The 15,236-nt window shown below is 43.6% G+C and overlaps 1 protein-coding gene across 2 annotated transcripts in view; it reads right to left on the minus strand.

Annotated features, from left to right (window-relative positions):
• Positions 1–15,236, minus strand: part of bcl2l16 (BCL2 like 16) — a 65,812-nt gene that overhangs the window by 1,374 nt on the left and 49,202 nt on the right. For both annotated transcript variants that reach the window (XM_078558115.1, XM_078558116.1), the window contains one exon: positions 6,279–6,820. In XM_078558115.1, the coding sequence (XP_078414241.1) occupies positions 6,279–6,719 (441 nt within the window). In that variant the 5' untranslated portion in view covers positions 6,720–6,820. The remainder of the gene's footprint in view (positions 1–6,278; positions 6,821–15,236) is intronic.

Here is a 15,236-nt window from a genome sequence, read left to right on the forward strand (position 1 = left end):
GTGGGCAGATCACACAAGTAAATAGCTGGATTCACAGAGACTGAGAGAGCAGTTATTATCTTTGTGACATATGGTTACAGCACAGAGAAAGGCCTGTTGCGTCGGTACCAGCTCTCTGCGAGCACGGTTCAGTTAGTCCCACTCCCTCACCTTTTCCCTGTGACCCTTCAAGATTTTCTACGCAGATAGTTATCCAATTCCCTTTTGAAAGCCGTGATTGAATCTGCCTTCACCACACTCTTGGGCAGTGCATTCCAGATCATAGTCACTCGCTGCATAAAAAGGTTTTTCCTCATGTCACCTTTGGTTCTTTTGCCATTCACCTCAAACCAATGGCCTCTGACTCTCAACCATTCTCAGTGGGAACAGTGTCTCCCTATCTATTCTGTCCAGACCCCTCATGATCTTGAAAACCTCTATCAAATCTCCTCTCAACCTCTTCCTCTAAGGAGAACAGCCTCAGCTTCTCCAATCTCTCCACGCAACTAAAGTCCCTCACTCCAGGAATCATTCTTTTAAACTTCTCTGCATGCTTTCCAATGCCTTAACATCTTTCTTAAAGTATGGTACCCAGATTTTGACACATACTCTAGTTGAAGCCAAACCAGTTTTTTATAAAGTCTTATCATAACTATTTTGCCTTTGTGCTCTGTGCCTCTGTTGATAAAGCTCGGGCTCCCATATGCCTTATTAACCACTTTCTCAACCTGCCCTTCCACCTTCAGCAATATGTGTACATGTACCCCAGGTCCCTCTGTTTCTGCACCCAATTATATCCTTTATTTTATATTGCCTCTCCTTGTTCTTCCTACCAAAAAGTATCACTTCACTCTTCTCTGCACTAAATTTCATCAGCCACATGTCCAACCACTCCACCAGCCTGTTTATGTCCTCTTGAAAGCTATCAATATCCTCCTCACAGTTCACACTACTTCCAAGTTTTGTACCATCTGCAAATTTTGAAATTGTGCTCTGCCATCCAAATCAAGGTCATTAACATAGATCACGAAAAGCAGTGGACCTAAGACCAGCCCCTGGGGTCCCCAATATATACCTTCTTCCAGTCCAAAAAGCAACCTTTCACTACTACCCTCTGCTTCCTGTCACTCAGCCAACTTTGTATCCAGGGTGTCACAGTCCCTTTTATTCCATGGGCTTTAACTTTGCTGACAAGTCTTGTGTGACACTTCATCAAAAGTGTTTTGGAAATCCATGAACAGCATATCAACCACATTACCTTCATCAATTCTCTCTGTTACCTCATCAATAAACTCGATCAAGTTAGTCAAACATGATTTGCCTTTAAGAATTTTGTGCTGGCTTTAATTAATTCATTCATATTTCTCCGATCGACCTTTACTTTTACTCCCGACTATTGTTTCTAAAAGCTTTCCCCTTACCAAGATTAAGCTTTCTGACCTGTAACTATGGGCTTATCCTTAGACCCTTTTATTGATCAAAGGTGTAGCATTTGCAATCTCAGACCATTACTCACAACAGATGGATGCGGAAATTATTTCATTACAACCAAGTTAACAGCCATTCTCCACTTTCCCTACAACCTCCAACAAGCCAATTGTTCTGAAGTTTCTGTCTTGGTGTCAAACAGATCAAATAGTTCCAAGATTTGATGCTGGTTTGAACTGAGTTAGATGATCTCAACTGGGTGGGAGCATTCGGCTGAAGCACTGGACCAGGGAGGGGAAGTATCAGAAAGGGTTCGGTCACAATAAGGCAATCCCTGCTAGAAATGATCTTCTCAGTGGATGCAGAGGAATGGCATTAGATTAATATCTAGTTTCATAATTACTGAGTAGGGCTCATTATTCACTTAATCAAGGGTTATAAGGTAATGGAGGAACCAGGTTGTATTTGTGTACATCATTTGTTTCAACTCAATAGTTTAGGATGGACCTGGGGCTCACTCTAACAAGTTATGTAAAGTAGAATCAGGTTAGATATTAGAAGTGTTTTCCCAGAGAGCAGTGGGCGGCGAATGGTAAATTTCTTCAAGTGAGAGCCAGATCTGTTTCAAGCTGACAAAGATCACCTCATGCAAGAGGTACATTCTAACATTACTTAGGGCCAGGGTAGTTTCCTAGATTAATTTTGATCACCTAAGGAGTTCAGAGAGGGGTTTCCCAGATGGTTGGCCCCAGTTGGCCTGAGTTTTTAACATGTTTCAGATTCCAGTTGCAAGTGGGTGGTAAGTGTTTATATTGTGATTCACCAGATTGTGTGGGACCAGCTGGATGGAGCAATAGGTAATCTTCTGGCTGTCATTCATGAATGATCATAGGGGAAGTGATACCCAGTGAGGGAGAAGGAGGCTTCATGGGCAGGAGAGAAAACTAGAAAGAGAAAAAAACAGTGCAGGATATGGGATATATCAGAGAGTGTTATAACAAGAGCTGTGTAGGGAATGTTACAGGAAGGTCAGGGGTTTATCAGAGTTTGGCACAGTTAGGTCTTTGGATAGCTCAAGCAGGGATACAGTGAGGGGTGTGGAACATATCTGAGAGTGTTACAGTAAAGGATATGAGTTATATCAGAGTGTAAGAGTTGAGGGACATTTTTACATCAGGAAATTTTACACTGAGAAGTTTATCAGGCAGTCACAGTAATGTTTACAGGGTATATCAGAGACTGTTATAGTGAGGGGTGTGGGGTATATCAGGCTGTTACAGTAAGAGGTGTGGGGTATATAAGGAAATGTTACAGCGAGGGGTGTGGGGTATATCAGAGAGTGTTACAGTAAGTGGTGTAGGGTATATCAGAGACTGTTACAGTGAGGGGTGTGGGTTATATCAGGGAGTGTTACATGGAGGGGTGTAGGGTATATCAGGGAGTGTTACAGCGAGAGGTGTGGGGTATATCAGAATGTTACAGCGAGGGGTGTGGGGTATATCAGGGAGTGTTACATGGATGGGTGTGGGGTATATCAGAGTGTTACAGTGAGGGGTGTGGCTATATCAGGACGTGTTACAGTAGGGGTGTGTGGGATATATCAGAGTGTTACTGTGGGGGTTGTGGGTATATCAGGGAGTGTTACAGTGTGGGTGTGGGGTATTTCAGGGGGCCTTACAGTGAGGGGTGTGGGGTATATCGGAATATTGAGGAAAAGAGAGATGTGTTGCTGAAGCTTTTCATTTTGCACTTTTCAGGACAAGTGCAAGATTTCAAACAATCACAACAATTTATACTACAGGAGAAAAGGCTGATTGGTTCACAAGTCGCTTCTAGCAAGCGTATATAAGCCATGTTATTATCTCAACCGATGATCTTAAATTGGTTGTTAGTGTCGCTATTAGTGCACTCAGGGTTGTTCAGCAAGTGCTACCCAATTGCAAATTCACATCTAACAGTAGACGTTATGTTTTGGGTTTTGCAGACACGGGCTAGTTGAGTATGGTCCGTACCCTGCCTATTACAAACAATCGAGGAAACATGCTATTTGATTCCATCAGTCAACCATTGGGACATACAGATTATGTAACTGGCATCATACTGACACTGAAATTCATTCACAAAGTTGCTCAATTGTGAGAGCCTGAATGTCTTGAATAGTGATGGTTGTGGAATATATCAGGGTGTTTTACAGTGAGGTGTGAGAGGTTTATCAAGGAGTGTTACAGTAAGAGGTGTGGGTATATCGGGGAGTGTTACAGGGAGGAGTGCGGGTTACATCTGGAAGAGTTACAGTGTGGAGTGTGGGGTATATCGGAATGTTACAGTAAGTGGTGTAGGGTATATCGGAGTGTTACAGTGAGGGGTGTGGGGTATATCAGAGTGTTACAGTGGGGGTGTGTGGGGTATATCAGGGAGTGTTACAGTGAGGGGTGTGGGGTATATCAGAGTGTTACAGTGGGGGTGTGTGGGGTATATCAGGGAGTGTTACAGTGAGGGGTGTGGGGTATATCAGAGTGTTACAGTGGGGGGTGTGGGGTATATCAGGGAGTGTTACATGGATCATAGAGTCATCAAGGTCTACAGCACAGAAAAAGGCCCTTTGGCCCATCGAGTCTGCGCCGATCAAACAAGTACCTAACTACAGTGACAATGACGGATGTGGGGAATATCAGTGAGTGTTACAGTGAGGAGTGTGAGTTATAAGAGGGAGTGTTACATGAAGGGGTGTGGGTATATCAGAGTGTTACAGTGCGGGGGCAGTGTGGGTATACCAGGGAGTGTTACAGTGAGCGGTGTGGGGTATATCAGGGTGTGTTACACTGAGGGGCATGGATTATATCAGAGACTGTTACAGTTAGGGATGTGAGCTATATCGGAGACTGTTACAGTAATGGGTGTGGAGTATATCAGAGGCTTTTACAGTGAGGGGTGTAGATTATATCAGGGAGTGTTACAGTGAGAGGTGTGGGGTATGTCAGAGACTGTTACAGTGAGGGATGTGGGCTATATCAGAATGTTAATGTGAGGGGTGTGGGGTATATCAGGGAGTGTTACAATGAGGGATGTGGGGTATATCAGGGAGTGTTACAGTGAGGGGTGTGGGGAATATCAGGGAGTGTTACAGTGAGGGTGTGGGTTATATCAGGTAGTGTTGAGTGGTGGGGTGTGGGTATATTAGAGTGTTGCAGTGTGGAGGCGGTGTGGGTATACCAGGGAGTGTTACAGTGAGCAGTGTGGGGTATATCAGAATGCTACTGTGAGGGGTGTGGGGTATATCAGGGTGTGTTACATTGAGGGATGTGGGGTATATCAGGGAGTGTTGCAGAGAGGTGTGTGGGTTATATCAGGGAGTGTTACAGGGAGGAGTGTGGGATATATCAGGGAGTGTTACAGGGAGGAGTGTGGAGTATATCAGGGAGTGTTACAGGGAGGAGTGTGGGGCATATCACGGAGTATTACAGTGAGGAGTGTGGGTTATATAAGGGAGTGTTTCAGTGAGGAGTGTGGGTTATACAAGGGAGTGTTTCAGTGAGGAGTGTGGGTTATATAAGGGAGTGTTTCAGTGAGGAGTGTGGGTTATATAAGGGAGTGTTTCAGTGAGGAGTGTGGGTTATATAAGGGAGTGTTTCAGTGAGGAGTGTGGGTTATATAAGGGAGTGTTTCAGTGAGGAGTGTGGGTTATATAAGGGAGTGTTACAGTGAGGAGTGTGGGTTATATAAGGGAGTGTTACAGTGAGGAGTGTGGGTTATATAAGGGAGTGTTTCAGTGAGGAGTGTGGGTTATATAAGGGAGTGTTACAGTGAGGAGTGTGGGTTATATAAGGGAGTGTTACAGTGAGGAGTGTGGGTTATATAAGGGAGTGTTTCAGTGAGGAGTGTGGGTTATATAAGGGAGTGTTTCAGTGAGGAGTGTGGGTTATATAAGGGAGTGTTTCAGTGAGGAGTGTGGGTTATATAAGGGAGTGTTACAGGGAGGAGTGTGGGTTATATAAGGGAGTGTTACAGGGAGATGTGTGCACTCCTCTGCTTTCCAAGCTTTACTTATCTCTCTTATTTTTCTTCATCTTCCCTCTTCCTTAGTGACTTCTGGGAATGGTAATCTTTTGCTGACTCTATATTTGTATTTTTGTTCGCATGACTGTGAGGAAAGAGTATACCCAAGAGTTTAGAGTGCTGAAAGGTCCAGTGGGATGGCAAGAGGATCTTACAGTTTGTGGAATAGACGATACATTTGTTGGAATCAAGATGATGAATCAGATTATGATTATTTTGTGAATCTTTTATCTGTTTTGTGATGTTTTATTTTTAACCATGTTTGTGAGCATGCATGGAGGAATTATCATGGCTAATTGTCTGTATAAATCTATTTTTGATGGAATATAATTGGTCAGAAAGTTTTGGCATAACACAATTGGTAAACAACCAAAGTATAAAATAACCAATTGGAAAGGAGAAAAATGCAAAGACTTAAATACTTTATCAATGAAAAAGAAGAAAACGGACCAATGGCTTGATGGTCATGTTAGGCATGAAAACTATTATGAAGATTATGATATCGAGCTGGTTCCCTTAGTGAAGAAAAACAGAACTGGTGATCAAACAATTTGAAAATAGTGGTTTGTGTCTGCTTTGATGCAGATAATTCCAGGTCATGGAGAATGTGGGATGTCACATTGTTGGGAGTCAGACAGAATCAGATGAAACATCCAGGCTGGAGGCAGGCCAAACACTAACACACTGATTGGTGCAGCTTCTCAGAACATCACTGCTGGGCAGTAAGCTACATGCTGGTTAGTTCATTTACACTATTTTGATCGCATTGCCTTAGAGTCACTGTGTGTAAGGCCTGTTATTTTAGTAATACTCACCCAACCTCCCTTTTCTCTAATGTTCGGACACACTTTTCTCTCCACGTACTGTCCCACTCTCAGTTCCAGCTCCTCTAGCACGGACTCCTTGCCATTCTCCTGGCAGTATACAGCCAGCTGCCCTGCCAGGACATAAATGGAAAGGATCCCACTCCAGGTCAGCTCCTTCTTCTGCCAGGGTTTCTCTGGTTGGAAATGCTCATCCAGCATCCTGAATAAATAGTCACAGGCATTGTCAGGGCAAACATCCCTGAAAATCCGGGGCCATCGCTTGAAGAAGATAGGATATTTCTCCAGGAGGTCATCGCCTGCATGTCTCAGGGCTGCTGTAGCCACGCTGGGAGCTGGTTTCGATGTCCTACCAGTCACATACCTAATGTAATCTTGCGACATTACATAGGCCTCCTTCACCACATGATCATTGCTTTGTTCAGTTGTCATTTGAAATGGCCACGGTCTGCGAAATATGTTTGGTTGCTGAGCTGCTCCGTGCTGTTATGATGGAATTGGACTCTCAAATATCAGGAGATGGTTTATAGCATCTAAAAATAACAGGGACGGCATCAGGGTGACCAGGCCAAGGAAATATCCTGGCAAAATATCAGGGCTAATATTCAGAAATACAGTGAGCAAAGTATCATTAGTGATTTTTTAAAAATCAAGCTACTGCACTGATTGCATTCTTTGTGTTACTGTTAGCATGAGACTACTGGGTAAATTTGAAGAAATGTGCATAGCGATGAACTGAGGAAAAGTAAAACTCTAGAACATCAACAAGGAGGCAGACTGGGATCTTCATATACCTCAAACAGCTGAACAGCCACACCCCCAAGCCTCACACCCCACCACTCACCTCTGTGATCCCTGCTGGCATGTGCTTAAGTGTGCATATCAGGTGAGAGTTTGAGACTTAATTGTAGTGCCCAGTTAAATATTCAGCTGACACTCCAAATGTAGGCCCTCGTGTAAAGAATGGCTACCCGGCTGAGGTACTGGGAGGTGACCAGCCTCTGTGGAGCCAATCTCAGCCTGAGTCAGCAACTTCAGGCTAGAAAGTATAAAGATAATGAAATGCCTTATGAAGTGAATGTTTTTGTTCTGTTGGAAACATAGGAATGTCACTTCTGGAATGCAGCTAGACAGGGTAAGATTGTCTCATCAATATCAAGTTTAATGTATCAGGTATCAGCATGGTCCGACAAAGAGCAATTTATTTAAATCTAGTAGCTTTGGTTGAGGAATAATTATCAACCAGGACAACTTCCCTGTTTGTCTTCAAATTGAGATCTTTTGGATCCTTTAGATCCATTTAAACAGATAGATAGTTTTGGGTTAATGTCTCCTCTAAAAGACAGCACCTACAACAATGCAACGTTCCCTCAGTACTGCAGTGGGGTGTCAACCTAGATTAGATGCTCAATCCCAGGAGTTGGACTCAAACCCATGAAATTCTGATTCAGGAGTAACAATGCTGCTACTGATAGCTGAAAACTGAGGTCTCAGGGCAGTACTCAATCAAATAAAGGAGGCAAAAGCCCTGAAAAAATATAATCAACAATTAGATGCTGAATGGGAGACTCCAGGGGTAAATTAAGGTGTGCTGAATGGCATTCTTCACCTCTCATTATCTTGTGCTATTTCTTTGCTGTTGCCTGTGCATGCCTGACATAGTTCAAAATAATTATATTTTAAAAATTGCTTTGATTAACCACAAACAGGGCCCAGCAGCTGTGGCTATGGTACAAAGATACTACGAGCATAAACAAGACTGTACAGAAATTGCCTGTCTTCTGGGGCAGGTACTAGATTTAGTTTTTTTTTTCCCCTCTTGAACATATTGTCACTGTAACAGAAAGACAGAAATAACAAGTCATTGCTCCAGTGAGCATCAACTGGAACTGTAGAGATCAGCTCATTTGGGTGCTAGGAGATTCGGTTAATTGCTGAGGTGATAGATTTTTGGATAAGCTGTTGATATAAGGATGTCTCACACATCACTGCAAATCAGTGAACCAACATAGCACAGAGATAGAGAGAGTATTGAGGGGCAGATGGTGACCGGAATAATTATGTTACCACTGACAATGAACACAACCAAGACACTCGAGAGTGGGCACCACCAAGATTCAGAAACAGATAAGAACACATCTCTCTAATATGAGCACGACTGAGCAGACAGGGCCAGGAGATGTCGTTACTGAGAATGGAACCACTGAGAGACACAAGCTTGGGACGGATGAGAACTTAAGGAAGACAGAGAACTGGGCAGATATCACTCAGACAGCCAGTTTCAATCCAGCCATAAAGAAAGCAGGTAAGGATGTTGCCATTGAATGTTTTTGATCAATGTCTGTTACTTTGTGGAGCACTGTTGGAGACACTGGTATGATTACCCATTGCAGCCGCCAGATTAGTACTGAAGGAAAACAATACTGTGACGACCCTAAGGATATACTTGTTTGACATCAAAATCATTGATGTTTTAAATCAAAATTTACATGTAGGGCAGTACTGTGACAAATCAAAATTTCACCTATAACTGCTCTCTGGGAGAGATATTTCTGTGGAAAAGGATTTCTGGGTTTGATATTGAAATGAGACATAGACAAGGGTTTGGTCTACAGAGCTGACAGGGGTCTGATGAAAAATCATCAACCTGAAATGTTAACTCTGTTTCTCTCTCCACAGATGCTGCCTGACCTTCCAATCTGATTATTTATTATGAATGTAATTATCAAATTAGACGGCTGATTATATATTTAATTTTTCCAGCTAACCCAGCCATCAAAATAGCACTCCTCTGTTGGCATGGGTTTGGAGCACTCAGATTCCAGTTCCTAGGCTAGAGCACAAAACTATTCTAAATTTAACATTAAATTTGAAATCTCATTTGAAAAAAAAACTTGACTTTCACAGCCTCACGACGTCCCAAGGAGGCTTATGGACAATTAAGTATTTCTGAAGTGTAGTCACTGCACTGCAACTATAATAAGAAACCACAGGAGCCAATTTGCATACAGCAAGGTCTCACAAACAGCAATGAGATAAATGAACAAATTTTGGTCAGTGTTGGTTGAGGGATAAATGTTAGCCAGGATACTGAGAGAACTACCCTGCTCTTCTTTAAATGCTGCCCTGGGACCTCAGTTTGACATTCAAATGAGGCAAAAATGAGGACTTGGTCTTCAGTGCTAACAAGAGTCTTTTACATCCACCTTACAGGAAGACTAGGCCTGCATTTAACATCTCATCCAAAAGACAATGCAGCTTTTCCTCAGCATTGTACTGGTGTCAGCAGATTATGTGTTTAAGTCTCTATAATGAGGCTGGAACCTATAATCATCTGATTCAGAAGTGAGAGTGATACCACTGAGCCAAGGCTGACATACTTTGGGTGGAGAACCCAAAGGAATGCTGACATGGGAAATGGGACGCTGTCACACTGGTGGCCTCTTCTGAGGTTGGACGTGAGATACTTGAGATGGTGAGTGATCTTCACTCTGTATCTAACCTTATGTGTACCTGACCTGCGAGTACTTGATGGGACAGTGTAGAAGGAGGTTGACTCCTACATCTCATCTATGCTTTAGCTGACATAGTAGCGTTTAATGGTGTAGAGAAGCAGTGTTAAGGGAGTTTTACTCTGCATGTAACATATGCTGCAGCTGACTTGCAAGTTCCTAATAGAACACTGAGGGTGGAATTTAGTGCCGGCCCCCGAGGCGAGTTTGGTGGTAAGGGCATTTAATTGGTTGGGAGGGAAGCATGTGGGGGACCCTGTTGCCTTTTTCTCTGCTCTGATTAATTCAGGGAAGGCAGGCTCATGAATGGCCTTCCCACCATTTGCCAATTGAGGCCCTTAAATGGGCAATTAATGCCCACTTATGAGCCTCATCCTACTGCCGCAGGCATTCACCCAACAGCAGGTGGGGACTCGCCATGCGGGAAGCCTGAAAAGCAAACCCTGTCATCCAGAGTGGTGGTGGGGAGAGGGGAGAGGTGGGGGTGGTTGGGGGTGGGGTTGGTGGGGGGGTGGGAGGGGGGGTGGGGTGGGGCGTTGGGGGTGGTGAGGTGGGGAGGTCCCTTGTTAAAAGTATAATGATTGATCAAGGGACCAGGCATTGGAAAGGAGGGGTTGGCCCATTGACAGCCACTCCCCTGCCATGCTGCTGATCCCCCTCCCCATCCTCTGTGATCCCCACCCCACAACCCCACTCCCATCATCACTCACCTGTGGCCTGGGTCTTGGGTCTGTGCATTACCAGAAGCAGCAACTGCTCTGGCCTACCTAGTTAATTGCCTGCTTGTCACTTAATTTGACAGGCACTTAATTTGGCAGGCCTTCCCATAAGGAGGCGATGAGGGACTCCTGCAACTCTCCAAATGGTGGCTGAGATTCCCATCCCCTCCACTAAATACCACCCTGAGTGTCTGATACGGAAAGTCTTTCACTTCTGCAGTCTAACACCCCAGTTTAATGGGAGAAAAGCTCACAAAAGATGGTTGAAAAATCTTTTCCTGTATTGCAGGGTACTTAGATCCACTTTGTTGTTGTGCCCCTCGGGAGTCTTGATTTATAAGTCTTCAAAGGGATTTAGACAGATTAAGTGAGTGGTCACCAACATGGCAGATGGAATATGATGTGGAATTATGCATTTTGGTAGGGAAAACAGAAACGCAGAGTATTTTTTAAATGGTGAGAGATTGGGAACATATGAAATAGGAGCAGAAATAGGCCATTCGGCCCCTCAAATCTGCTCTGTCATTCAATAAGATCATGGCTGATCTGTCTGTGTTTTGAAGGGGCCTGGATGTCCTTGTTCACAAGTCACTGAAAGCTAGTATGCAGGTGCAGCAAGTGATTCGGAAGGCAAATTACATTTGGCCTTAGGCTTTATTGCAAGAGGATTTGAGTACAGGAGTAAAGATGTCTTGCTGTAATTGTATAGAGCCTTGGTGACACCACACCTGCAGTATTGCGACAGTTTTGATCTCATAACCTTAGGAAGGATATATTTTGCCATAGATGGAGTGCAATGAAGGTTCACCAGACTGATTCCTGGAATGGTGGGATTGTCCTAGGAGGAAAGATTGAGGAGGCTGAACCTGTATTCCCTAGGGTTTAGAAGAATGAAAGGAGATCTCTTTGAAATATATAAAATTTTTACAGGGCTTGGCAAGGTAGATGCAGGAAGGATGTTTCCCTGCCTGGGAGATCTAGAACCAGAGAACACAGTCTCAGGATAAGAGATAGTCCATTTATGGCTGAAATATGGAGGAATTTCTTCACTCACACAATGGTGATGCTTTGGAATTCTCTACCCCAGAGGCTGAGAGGGTTCAAGCCTGAGATTGATAGATTTCTAGATAGTAAAGACATCAAGGGATATGGGGATAGTGCAGGAAAATGGCATTGAGAAGATCAGCCATGACCTAATTGAATGGGGGAGCAAGCTTGAGTGGCCAAGTGGCCTATTCCTGTTCCTATTTCCTATGTCCCTCTGAAGAAGCTCATCGAAGATCTATCTTCAATAGGAGAATGTCTCTTAAAACAAAGAGCTGACAAGGGCTTCCAGCACTCAAAGGGTTAACTGAATTGCTGCTTCTCATGCCCAGCTGGTAGTCAATTTAAAGAAAAGGGAATTCTAAGGAGGATGAAAGGTTCATTTTCTGTGCAAATTGTTCATCTCAGATTTTTCCTCCCCTTAAAGTAAAATTAACCATATAGGTTTAAATTGACATAGGGGTAATTTTCAGCTGATTACCAAATAAATGCTTCAATTGGAGCAGTTTGCAAAACCAACAGCAGAACAGGCTATTTCTCGTCAGATACATGTCTTCTGCCAACCAGCTTCCAAATAAATTAATCTTATCTTAGGATCAGTATATAACGTATTTATGACGGCAGTGTGTGACTGCATGGAAATGAGTCTGTGTGGAGTGGGAAGATTAGGGAACAACTTCCTGTTTGCTGTACTAATGCCCCAGGAATTTATTTTCCTTTTATGGTAAAGTGAAGCAGAGGTAGGCGGTCAGACTTCCCTGAGTAAGGGAGTGAGATGATCAGAAGCATACAGGCTCACTGCAGTTTAATCTCCAGGCTCTGAAGGAGGTGTGCTAGTGGAACAAGACTTGCAAGGCTGTACCCTCAGACAGCAAAACTCCTCCTTGGGTAAGTGCTCCAGTGAACTGTGAATGGAATGGGTATCCAGGTGTCAACCTTTAGTCAGTAGGGTAGTCGTATAAGAAGTTATATACTGGGGTAATTTCAGGCAGACTTGGGCATTTATTATATGGCTGTAGGCAGCTTTATACAAATGTGTATGTTTTAGTTTTATTCTTGCAATGTTCTACCTTCTGTTGCTAAATGTGCTGGCATTTGCTGAGGTACAGTTTCATAGGCCACAGCCACCTTCTGGTTGCGGCCTTATCGTTATTCTTCATGCGTGAAACCAAATAGTGAGTGTCGCCAGAGCCTTCTCCTCAGCTGATCTCCACACACATGCATCTTGCAGCAGAAGTCACTAGACTTTGATCAAGAGCGGGAATCCTAGCTGACTTATTTCCCATACCTAGCACTACCATGCCAGCTGAGATCAGCTAACTCGGCGCTTACCCAGATTTGGGCCTGGGATGTAACTAATCTGTATGTATGATACTGGGTGGGGCATTGTACTGAAAGATTCAGTAAATATTTGACATCTGTGGGTAAATACACTATAATACTTTCAGGTAGGTCCAAGTAGCTCACATATTCACAATATCCCCTTTGTCCATTTCTACTGACCCTGAATCCATTTGTTGGCAAGAAATAAGGACCATGTTGCATTTATGTTTATGGGTCTGTATTCTGAAGCAAGGCTGCAGTTATCACTATGATCTTCAAATTGATCACATCTTGTAGAGGGAACAGGACAGTTCAGGTTCTCACTGTCACGAGTATGGTGTTTAATTACAGTACCTGCCATGTGATACTTTAAAGCAAAATATATCTGAACTGGTGCCACAAAGATCTGGCGCAGTTTATGGAGACACAAGAATCTGGTGTACAATCTCATTTACTTTAAATTTGCTAGTTGAGTCTTGCTGGAAGTGAAAGTTTCCTTGATACAGTTCGTTCCCAAGTAACAGTTGAGACTAACATGAAAGGACACACCCTACCCCAGCAAACCTTGACTTCAGCTCATGCATTAAGCAACTTCCACTAAAACACGTCTACTAATTTGGGTTTATAATTTTGTAAAAACATAAATATCACATAGTGGGGGGAAGGCTAGTCGTTACATGTACAGGCATAGTAATTCACAAGGAATTTTTCTGGTATTTGCAGCAAAATTGTGAATCCAAATTCAACACAATGAGGTCAATGTATCCTTCCTTCACTGACTCCCTATCAGGGATAAAACAGGTAGACAGTGTGCTCACAGACCTGGGCACTCTTATTCTGGGAATGACATAGACTTCAGAAAGACCTTTAAAAGGTGATAACTAAAAATGTAAGTTGAGAGTATAAATAATTAAAGATGCATGGGAGACTGATAACAAAGGTAAGAGCCCCTGGGATCCAAGGCAATTTGGCAAATTGGATCCAGAATTGGCTGAGTGGCAGGAAGCAGAGGGTGATGTTCGAGGGGTGTTTTTGTGACTGAATGCCTGTGTTCAGTGAGGTTCCACAGGGATCGGTGTTGGGCCCCTTGCTGTTTGTGGTATATATAAACGATTTAGACTTGAATGTAGGAGGGTTAATCAGTAAGTTCGTGGATGACACGAAAATTGGCGGGGTGGTAAATAGTGAGGAGGATAGCCTTAGATTACAGGAGGATATAGACGGGCTGGTCAGATGGGCTGATCAGTGGCAAATGGAATTTAATCCGGATAAGTGTGAGGTGATGCACTTGGGCAGGACAAACAAGGCACGGGAATACACAATGGGAATGGTAGGACCCTGGGAAGCACCGAGGATCAGAGGGACCTTGGTGTGCATGTCCACCGGTCCCTTAAGGTAGTGGGACAGGTAGATAAGGTGGTTAAGGTGGCATACGGGGCACTTGCCTTTATTAGCCAAGGCATAGAATATAAGAGCAGGGAGGATATGCTGGAACTGTATAAAACGCTGGTTAGGCCACAGCTAGAGTATTGTGTGCCGTTCTGGAATCCACATTATAGGAAAGATGCGATTCCACTAGAGAGAGTGCAGAGGAGATTTATCAGGATGTTGCCTGGGCTGGTGAGTTTTCGATGTGAGGAGAGATTGGATAGACTGGGGTTATTTTCCCGGAGCAGAGGAGATTGAGGGGGGACATGATTGAGGTGTATAAAATTATGAGGGGCATAGATAGGGTAGACAGGAAGGAACTTTTCCCCTTGGTGGAGGGATCAATAACCAGGGGGCATAGATTTAAGGTAAGGGGCAGGAGGTTTAGAGGGGATGTGAGGAAGAATTTTTTCACCCAGAGAGTGGTGGGAATCTGGAACTCACTGTCTGAAAGGATGGTAGAGGCAGAAGCCTTTATAACATTTAACAAGTATTTGGATGTACACATGCAATGCCATGGCATAGAAGGCTATGGGCCTAGTGCTGGAAAATGGGATTAGAATAGTTAGGTATTTGTTTGACCTGCACAGACTTAATGGGCCGAAGGGCCTTTTTCTGTGCTGTAGACCTCTATGACTCTATAACAATTACAGGCAGTCACTGAGTATAGAGGTCCCCTCTTTGAACTCCTAAGTGGAATTATTGTTTGCAATTCATTCCAGGATATGTCATTCTTTCTCTTTCTGCAGTTGCCAAAGAAACAAGTTATCACTTGTGACAGCAGTACAGCTTATCAACTCACTCCCTGGGTTCTACTGACATCACTCTGAAATTAACCACCAGACGGTGTAAGGTGTGACCTGAGAAGAGATGGGCAGGGTCTAGCTTCTCTCAAGGCCTCCTGACAGCTTTCTGGCTGAAAT

Source organism: Cetorhinus maximus, chromosome 15, assembly GCF_964194155.1.
Source record: "Cetorhinus maximus chromosome 15, sCetMax3.hap1.1, whole genome shotgun sequence".
NCBI classification, from domain to species: Eukaryota; Metazoa; Chordata; class Chondrichthyes; order Lamniformes; family Cetorhinidae; genus Cetorhinus; species Cetorhinus maximus.